The sequence below is a fragment of the Myxocyprinus asiaticus genome, chromosome 42 (assembly GCF_019703515.2).
Source record: "Myxocyprinus asiaticus isolate MX2 ecotype Aquarium Trade chromosome 42, UBuf_Myxa_2, whole genome shotgun sequence".
Lineage (NCBI taxonomy): Eukaryota > Metazoa > Chordata > Actinopteri > Cypriniformes > Catostomidae > Myxocyprinus > Myxocyprinus asiaticus.
Window position 1 is genome coordinate 17,978,853 of NC_059385.1, and position 10,759 is coordinate 17,989,611.

Genomic DNA, 10,759 nt, shown 5'->3' on the forward strand with positions numbered 1-10,759 from the left:
TAGTGTGTAGTCAGCTTTCTGAAGATAATGTAATTTTGGCCAAACGCATCATATGTCCTAGTGGGAGTATTCTTCCCTATTTCGCAGTAGCCGGTGTGCAAGAGTCATTCACTATAGAAACCGCAATCTCCTTTTTTTGAACAGTATGTCCTCTCCAGTGTGGAAACTCTGGTAAGAGATAAAATCTTGAGTTTGTGTAATTAATCAGTCTGTTGTGCTGTTGTGCCTTAATGCTGAAGTTGTTAGTTTAAAACTGTTTAAAGCTATTTCCCAGATTTAGTAGTGTAGTAATAATCCGAGTGCCAATGAATAAAAATACTGACTCACTGACGAAGCACGTCACCACAGCTGAATCATTTACACACAAACATTTTATTTTGCTGCCACCTACTGGCTAAAATCGGCAATGTCACAAAAATAAATGTAAAGAGACACACCTACCTTTTTACACATCTGCAATGCTCTTACACTTTAGTTTAGAATGGCACGAACACAAGTGGAGTGATACACACAGTGACGCGTCCGAGTGCTGATGGTGTGAGACCATCAGTACTCATGGAACGTGTCTCATCCAATCAGATTCGAGGACCAGAACTAACTGTTGTGTTATATATATATATATATATATATATATATATATATATATATATATATATATATATATATACATTCTATTTTTATCATTTATATTTTATTTCATATAACAATTTTTTTATTCATAATGCTTTATCTTATGGTAAATATATCTTTACTTGTAATTTTTACATTCTTTTATTAGGCCTACTGTTAATGACTATGCCCAAATCTTGGGGCTTGCAGAAAGCATATATCACTAACTCTTATACTTTGGATGTATAAATGAAAAAAAAAAAAAAAAAAAAACGTAAAACTTTAGGCTGAGATTTAGACAATTAAATTTTGAGGCCCCTTCACCACCTTCACTTGGAGTGAAGAGGTGGATATTTTGAACTGCAAAGTGCATTTGCATATTTCACACGTAGAGAGCTTTTTTTCGAAGAAAGTTTACTGTCAAACCCTCTTCATGAACCGCTGACATTGCCTGACTTAATTTTCACTTTCTGTCTCCTAGCCTCACATAAAACCATCCTATACAAGTCTCAGGTGCATCTGCCTATGCATGTGTGAGTGTGTGTGTGTACCTGTGTGAGGCTGTAGACATTAATGTGAATTTTAACAAGGTATGATGACTGGCTAGTGATATGGGGGAAACATGCCAAGCCCAGACGCTGTCTCTCTGTGTGCCATCTCACCCTGTTTTCACAAGCTCTGGCCAATTATTAGCTCACTCTGTCTACTGGATTGGCTGACAGTCCTATATCTTCCACCCTGAGTTCTATATGAACGTTAATGATAGAAAAGTAAAGTCTGGAATCTATAGCTGTCACAACAAAGCTGCACACACACAGTTGTATGTGGAAAATCCTTATTCATAAGTCTCAATGTATTATGGAACCACATTGACATGTCTTCTAAAGTGAGGGGTAGCCCAGAATCAGGAGACCAAGAGCTGGTCACTTTCACAAAATTTGTCTCATATAGGCATAGCTCTTGTGCTTCAGGTGGTTGTAATTCTTTCTTTGATGCAAGATAAAACAAAGAGCTTTTTGATTCAACAATTAATGGTGGAGGCTAATTATAAAAATGTAACATATTTTATTGTATTACTCAAGGTAATATTATTGTAATAATTGTAATATTTTTTGTCAAATACTTTGGATTACTTAGTCTTTTTTGTTTTTGTTTTTTAAGTGAAAAAAAAAAAAAAAAAATGGGTGTTGGAGATTTCATGCCTCATAAAGCATGCAACTGTACCATAAAATTAAAAGTATAATAAATGTAGTCAATTCGACTCGTCTTCTGGAGCCATAGAACAGCTTTGTGTGAGCAACAGGCTCAAATTCAAGTAGTTATTAATCACGTCCTGTAAAGAGGAGTCATAGAACTGAACTTGAGAAACTAATCCATATGATTTGCGAACAAATAATTCGGACAGGTTTAGTGAACAACCAATAAGATCCTAGAATCGTTGTTTCTTGTCTCATTAACTTTCATTAAAAAGCCTATAATGAATTGTCCGATTAGATAAATAGACTTCTGTAAATATTAATTGAAACAAATGACAGGAAAATTCTAATTTATTCAGTAATCTAATTGTAACTGTAAAATAAATAACTGTACCAACTATTTGAATTGGAACTATGACAGAATAGTTACACTTTCTTTAAAAGAGATTGTTCACCCAAAATGAAAATTCTCTCATCATTTACTCACCCTTATGCCATCCCACATGTGTATGAATTTCTTTCTTTGCTGAACACAAACAAAGAATATAAATATCTCAGCTCTGTAGGTCCATTCAATGCATGTGATGGTGGCCAAAACTTTAAAGCTCCAAAAAGAATATCAGCACCACAAAAGTAAACCATACGACTCCATTTGTTAAATCCATGTCTTCAGAAGCGATATGATAGGTGTGGGTGAGAAATAGATCACTATTTAAGTCCTTGTTTTTACTATAAATCCTCCGAACTGCCCAGTTGGTGGCACTAATAATGAAAATTGCCACACAAATTTGAAGAAGAAGAATATGGAAGTGAAAGTGGACATTTATAGTAAAAAAAATTATTTAAAAAAAATCATATTGTCAAGTGTATTTTGTTAATTCATGTTTTTCATGTCTTTTATTTTGAAAAGTTTATTTCTAGTTCCTGTTTCATGTCATGTGGTTCCCTAGTCATGTGATGTCCTGTTCCCCTTCTGTCACTCACTGGAAGTTGTGTCGATGTAGTGACACTAGGGGTCGCTCTGCCACCTTCGGGTCTGTCCGCCCAGTCTGAGGCTGACGCAGAGCTGACCGCCATGCTTGCCCGGACTGCCGCGAGTATCGGGTTGGACTGGAACCCTCCACCCTACTCTGAGCACTCGCGGCTTGATGATTTTTTCCTGGGTTCGGGGCACTGCTCACGGCCATGTCCCCACCCCCCCCCACACCTCACACCACTCCCTTTCTTCCCGGAGGTGCACGACAAACTGACGAGTTGGTGTTCTTCCCGAGCCGAAGACCATCAGAGATGTGCAGTCGGGTCAATGCTTTCCTTCTTGCAGGAGAGGCTGGAGGGGCGGCTGTCCCCCTCCACCTTGAAGGTATATGTAGCTGCTATAGCGGCCCACCACAATGCAGTGGACGGTAAGTCCCTAGGGAAGCACAACCTGATTATCAGGTTCCTCAGGGGTGCTCGGAGACTGAATCCTCCCAGGCCACGCCTCTTCCCCTCATGGGATCTCTCCACAGTCCTCCTGGGCCTTCGCGAGCCCCCTTTGAGCCACTAGAGTCAGTCGAGTTGAAAGCCCTCTCCTTGAAGACGGCCCTCCTGATTGCGCTCACCTCTATCAAGAAGGTTGGGGACCTGCAAGCGTTTTCTGTCAGCAACACTTGCCTGGAGTTCGGTCCGGCAGATTCTCAAGTGATCCTGAGACCCCGGCCGGGCTATGTGCCCAAGGTTCCCACGACCCCCTTCAGGGATCATGTGGTGAGCCTGCAAGCGCTGCCCCGGGAGGAGGCAGACCCAACCCTGTCATTGCTGTGTCCGGTGTGTGCTTTGTTAACCTACTTGGATCGCACGCAGAGCTTTAGACGCTCTGAGCAGCTCTTTGTCTGCTTCGGTGGACAGCGGAAAGGGAACACTGTCTCCAAACAGAGGCTTGCTCACTGGATCATGGATGCCATCGCTCTGGCATACCAGGCCCTGGCCGTGCCCACCCCTTTGGGATTACGAGCAAACTCTACTAGGAGTGTGGCATCCTCGTGGGCACTGGCCCATGGCACCTCTCTAGCAGACATCTGCAGAGCAGCGGGCTGGGCTACACCTAATACCTTTGTGAGATTTTACAATCTCCGGGTTGAGCCGGTTTCGTCCCGTGTTTTGTCAGGTATGAACAGGTAGAGTTTGGTAATACGGAAGAACTGGCCGGGTGTATCACTTGCGTATAGCACCTTTCCCCTCCCCTGAGGCAAAAGTGTGCACTTTTACCCCCAGTCGAGTTCACAAAGTGGTGGACCCTGGAAGTCCTTCCTCCCTAGCCCCATGGCTCTTTAATTCAGTGGAGGAGTTCGCATCCAGACCCTCTACGGGTACTAATATGCCCTGTACTGGGATAGGTGCTCTACAGGTGCCGATTACTCAGGTAACCCCCTGTGATGTATTTTCCGTGGTACGGTCTCCCTGTCGGCAGACTCGTGTCTCCCTTGGGCACAGCCCTCTCTGCCCCTGGCCGCCGTGTTTGTAGAGCTCCTCCCCTTCGAGGCAGGACCTACCACTGCGCCCCTTCCATGTGCGGCTGGTGAGTCCACGTGTCGTATTGCCACTTGTTGACCTCCCCTTTGGGCAGGATGTGGTTTCCGCGGGGTCTTGTCCCCCTGAAAGAATATGAATGGAAAAGAACACTTTCCCTGATGCGTTTTCTATAAGGAACCCTAGTGTCACTACATCGACACAACGTTGGGGGAGAGACAGAAGAGGAACGTCTTGGTTTCTGTCGTAACTTCCATTCCCTGGTGGAGGGAATGAGATGTTGTGTCCCTCTTGCCACAATGCTGTACTAGCCGCTGATATGGCCGGACCTTGTCTCAGCTCCTCTGCACAAAACCTGAATGAGAGTGGGCATTCCTTCTCCTTTTATAGCCATATGTCCGGGGGAGTGGCATGCAAATTCCACTTGCCAATTCTCATTGGCCTTTTCTCAAAAGAATAGAGGTGTTCGGGGCTCTCAAGAGCGACCCCTAGTGTCACTACATCGACACAATGTCTCGTTCCCTCCATCAGGGAACGGAGGTTACGACAGTAACCAAGACGTTTTCCCTCCATGTTCATGTTTTTTGTTTTCATTGGTTCATTGTTTGATTATCTTGTTTAGAGTTCTGTTTGATCATTGGTTTATGTTATCCCATATTCATGTATTTAAGCCTCATGTTTTCCTTTGTCCATTGTGAGGTATTGTTGAATGTAACTTTGTATGTGTTTGGTAACGTTGTTCATGTCTAGTCAAGTTTATGTCAAGTCAAGTTTAAGTCTAGTCAAGTCAAGTTCATGTTTATGTTTATGTTTCACGTTTGTAATTAGGGTTTTGTGGGTATCACTTTTGTTAATAAATTGCACTTGGGTTCTTCAATTCATCATCTTCATCATTGTCAGCGCCAGCCACTCATTACAGAATACATGACCTACAATGAACCCAGCAATCCAGCTCCTCCGTCTACGTCAGGGGAATCGTCCCCTGGAGGACTATGTGGAGGACTTCTGCGCTCTGGCCTGTCGGGTGGACTTTAATGAGGTAGCCCTCAAGGACATTTTCCGGGTAAGTCTGAGTGAGCCAGCTTCCTCCCTGATGCCTGATGGCCGGAGAACCTACAGCCTGACTCAGTATATCGACCTTGCCCTTCTAATGAGTGGTTCATCCCACTTTATGGCTGCTGAGCCAGAGTTCCACATCATGGCCGCCGAGCCAGAGTTCCATGTCATGGCTGCCGAACCAGAGTTCCACGTCATGGCCGCCGAACCAGAGTTCCACGTCATGGCCGCCGAGTTAGAGTTCCACGTCATGGCCACCGAGCTAGAGTTCCACGTCATGGCCACCGAGCTAGAGTTCCACGTCATGGCCATCGAGCCAGAGTTCCTCGTCATGGTCGCTGAGCTAGCTCCATCTTTTGTCACAGCAACACCTCAGCCTGCTCCATGCCATGTCACAGCCACGACTGAGCCTGCTCCATGCCATGTCACAGCAATGCCTGAGCCTGCTCCATGCCATGTCACAGCAATGCCTGAGCCTTCTCCATGCCACATCACAGCCACGCCTGAGCCTGCTCCATGCCACGTCACAGCCACGACTGAGCCTGCTCCATGCCATGTCACAGCAATGCCTGAGCCTGCTCCATGCCACGTCACAGCAACGCCTGAGCCTTCTCCATGCCACATCACAGCCACGCCTGAGCCTGCTCCATGCCACGTCACAGCCCCGCCTGAGCCTGCTCCATGCCATGTCACAGCAATGCCTCAGCCTGCTCCATGCCATGTCACAGCAACGCCTCAGCCTGCTCCATGCCATGTCACAGCAATGCCTCAGCCTGCTCCATGCCACATCACAGCCATGCCTAAGCCTGCTCCATGCCACGTCACTGCCATGCCTGAGCCTGCTCCATGCCACGTCACGGCCACGCCTCAGCCTGCTCCATGTCACATCACAGCCACGCCTGAGTCTGTTCCACGCCATGTCATGGCCACATCTGAGCAGTTGAACCTGGAGATGGTTCCAGCCCTTGTAACCACCCTTAGTTCTCCTGAGCAGGCAAGGGGAACTTTCAACCCTCCGACCCCGCCTGGACACTCTGAGCCCTGAACTCCGCCTTGGCCTGTCGGTCCCTCGACATTGCCTCAGCTCTGCGTTCCCTCGGCTCCACTGTGGTCCTTCAGCCTGTCGGCTTTGCCAGGGTCCCTCGTCCCTCCGGCTCCTCCTTGGTCTGTCGGTCCCCTGGCCCCGCCTTGGCTCTCTGATCCACCCTTCAAGTCTGTCACGGCTCCGCTTTTCATGGCTCTGCCCCTCGAGCCCCTCAGGGCCCCACCTTCCATTGACTCTGCCCTGGTCCCATGCCCCATGCGCTGTCTTGCCAGGCCACACCCCAAGCCTCAAGACCCCCCACCCCAGCTCCCTACAGAACTTTGGAACTATGTCATGTTTTATGTGTGTGTTCATGTTTTGGGTCATTGGGAGCTGCCCCTTAGTGAGGGGTATTTTGTTAATTCATGTTTTTCATGTTTTTTTATTTTGAAAAGTTTATTTCTAGTTCCTGTTTCATGTCATGTGGTTCCCTAGTCATGTGATGTCCTGTTTTCCCTCCATGTTCATGTGTCTTGTTTTCATTGGTTCATTGTTTGATTATCTTGTTTGGAGTTCTGTTTGTTCATTGGTTTATTTTCTCCCATGTTCATGTATTTAAGCCTCATGTTTTCCTTTGTCCATTGTGAGGTATTATTGAATGTAACTTTGTATGTGTTTGGTAACGTTGTTCATGTCTAGTCAAGTTTATGTCAAGTCAAGTTTAAGTCTAGTCAAGTCAAGTTCATGTTTATGTTTATGTTTCATGTTTGTAATTAGGGTTTTGTGGATATCACTTTTGTTAATAAATTGCACTTGGGTTCTTCAATTCATTGAAGCCCTGTTCATATATGCTTCCAGTGTTGACAGCTTCATTGATTATAATAGGATTTATTTGCTTTTGACATGATATGCTGGTCGTGTCCGGTGTAGACAGGGTGTTAGTCAACATAGGTCTATTTTCAGTCACTCTTTTCCTGTTGTGTTTCTTGAATACCTTTTTTATTTAGAAACTGCACTTAACGGAGGGTGTTGACACACGATTGTGAGAACAAAGTTTCTTTGACTTGGCAATTAATTACGACTGGAAAGTTGTCAATTATTCAGTTCATTTTAAGAAAATAATATTGTTCAGATTCTTCGCTGTGGATTATCCACAGATTTAAGACTGCTTGCTCTGCCTGTAGCTGGACATGTCCCACTGTTCATCGTAACCTCAGGTAGAGAAGGAAACACAGCTGCAGGAAGGAAACTTTCCTGACTTGCGTTCAAAGCATAACCCCTTCTCCTCATAGCTTTGAAAGTGCAGACTGCTGACACCCATACATATTTTCTGTCATTCTGCTAATACAAATGTATTACAGAACCCTTCAAGATCTCCTGTGGAGGGGAGACAGTAATGTATAACTACCTCGCGATCATGAGCAGTTTTGATTGGCTGCCACAGACTGCTTACTCTCTGTCAAATAGGAACAATGCCATGATATATATGGTAGTCTATATTACATTTAAGTTGTTTTTGTTGAATGTATTTTAATGCAATTATTTATTCAGTGCACAAACATTGTTAAATAAACTGGGTAAAGATCACTTTATAATTGTATTAAACATTTCTGTCTTAGTTTATGTCACCCCTTCTCTGAAGCATTTGAAGGGGCTGACAGCATGCCACTGAGAAAAATGCAGAGAACACTCAGTCAAAAGTTAACACTTCTGTGTCATTAATGTTAAAAATCAAAGCAAAACTGAAGCTTGTATTAACTTTGCCTAAACTTGACTTATAAGAATCAAATTCACCAGCATCTATAAAATAAACATTTGGGTTGCAGTTAAATGTTTAAATAAGACTCCTTTACCTTCTGTGAAGCTCTCCCTCGTACTGTTTTATGTACGGGTCCGCCTGCAGAAACTCGCTGAGGTTTGGTAAAGTGACATCAGAGCTTGAATTTGCCATTGCCGTTGCTTTCAGAGTTTTAACAAGTACTGGGCATTTCTTGCTCAAGGGGCTTTTGTGGTCCAAATTTGAGGGAGGTGGGGAACGTTTCAGGGGACTTTGCAAACAAACTTAACCAATCCACCTCAGCCCGTTGCGCAATTCAGACAGCTCATAACAGAACAGACCCTTTTTCTTTCATATAAACCTCACATTTCCGCATTGGCTAGAAACTTGCCTAGAGTTGTTTTCTCTGTACCTCTTTCATGTGCAGTGCTCAACACTTCTTTCTGATTCAGTTGCATTGTACACATTGGGTACATAATGTTCAGAAAGCTACTGTACTCAACAGTGTACATAAGAAAAAAAAAATCATAATATGTTTAAATGAAATTAAATGGGATGCCATGTCATCTGAAGCAATTCATAGTGATGATTCATAATAATCAGAATTCATCTGTGCCAAACAATATAAATAAGTATTTCAAGCTTTAAATTCTGTAGTAAATTTAGGCTACACATCAACATATTTTACCATATTTTTTTTTTTTTTTTTTTTAACATTTAAAATTGTTTTTATTTTTTATTTTTTATTTTTTTATTTTTGTCCCATTAGTTGTATAAATGAAAAGAAGATGAAAAATGAAAGGTTCTGAAAGGTTGTGGTATGCTTTTTGCTACAATATAAATGTTTTACACTCACAGGATCAAATGCACATGCACAAACAGATATACTTACAAAGAAAATATGATAAGGCTGTTGACTTTCTGTCTTTGTGGCAGATTTTACACACTAGAGATTCCTCGGTGAGATAAAGCTCCAGTTCACTGAATTGTAATGCAGGTAATAAATACACACAGGTGTATGTATGGCCAGCAAGACCATAAACTGGATTTCAGCTTATGAGATCATAAAGCCTGGGGTCACAGGTTATGCCATTGTTTATTCAGCTCACACCGGGAATAATGGCAGTACGAAAGCGCTTCAGGAACATATTGTAGACATTGTCCCCATACTTTTCACATCACAGAATGGAGTTCAGCTGCAGATACAGTACATCATGTGATCATGTGCTATTGTAGGATTCTAAAAATCGATTACATCCAGTCAGAGAATAACATAGAGTTTATTTGTTAGGGATGGAAAAGGTGCATATAGTACAGTGGAGTTCAGAAGTCCACATTGAAAATGTGGAAATAAAGTTTTTGGAAAATGTTAAACATAGAAATGTTATGATATAAAATGAATAAGACATTTTTAAGATTCTGCTTTATTTCTGAGCGGTTCACTATTCAAACAAGTAAACTGGAGACATTAGTCACATTAACTCCTTTGAACCAAATTTCCTTGCTTCCACTGAAGCACAAAAGATGCTCTTTAAAAAACAAATTCTCAAATCATGCTGGGATAACATGGGTCATTGGTCTTGCATAAATTAGTGGAGTCCATGCCAGCTTGAAAGCAAGCTGTTAATGAAGCAAAAATGGACATACCACATACATAGACATGCTGAAATTCATGTTACTTATTAAATTCAAGTTTTTAACTACAATTGTTATGCAGGTAGGCTAATATAATTTGTAACATGGAACAAAACTATAAAATAAGAAAAATACAAAATAAAAGCATTTTTACAAGTGGACTCAGACTTCTGGATAGCATTGTATGTGTATTTAGATCTTCCTCTTCAGCATTAACTCTCAGGTATTATTTTTCACAGTTTATTTAAGCTTAGTGAATATATGATTACTAAAAGAGGATGCATTGTAGCTCTTGGCTACAGTCTCTTCATAGTCCTCAAACAAGTCAGCATTGCATTCATTCATCAGGTATAAATGGGTAAATATATTGCAAAAGAGTTTGCATAGGATTATATGGTGTGTGGAAATGAAAAGAAAAGCTGTACGAAAAGGACTGTGCTATTCAGTCATATGCCCATATGGCCCAAAACAAATATTATACAGTATGTTCAGTGGCTGCTTTTTCTTCATTGAGCTGTTTTCTTCTGCCGTTTTGTATCTGAGGCAGCATAAGACTCTCTCCCCCTCTCTGGCCTGAAAAAGTAAGAGCTTTGTCTATCCCAGGCCCCCGAGATCTACATTCTTACCTTTATTGTGTGCAATAACTTTGCCTGGAGGAGCCACGGTATTTCCTGACTTTTTCAGAGATGGGAGTGAAAAAAGAGTGAGTTACGATGTTATGAAGAATATGCACACAAAGCACCTCTTTTCTCCTATTTCTTTCTTTTTCTCACAACGGCTTGGTTTTCACTGGTAAATGCAGATAGAGGACCAGACAGAAGCACAAATTCCCTGGGAAGGGTTGTCGAGGCGACATGAAAGGACCTCAGATCTGGTAGCGGGGTTATTATGGGTTGTGAAACGGAATCAAAAGGCCATTTTTGAGCTGTCACATGACCCCTGGGGCCATGTCGC

General features: G+C 42.8%; 1 protein-coding gene across 1 annotated transcript in view; it reads right to left on the reverse strand.

The window, feature by feature from the left end:
- The window catches only part of LOC127432841 (1,4-alpha-glucan-branching enzyme-like), a 261,140-nt gene extending 252,642 nt beyond the window's left edge, over nt 1-8,498 (reverse strand). The window contains exon 1 of the mRNA XM_051684290.1: nt 8,247-8,498. Coding sequence (XP_051540250.1) covers nt 8,247-8,344 — 98 coding nt within the window. The 5' untranslated portion in view covers nt 8,345-8,498. The remainder of the gene's footprint in view (nt 1-8,246) is intronic.
- Nucleotides 8,499-10,759: the final 2,261 nt, after the last annotated feature.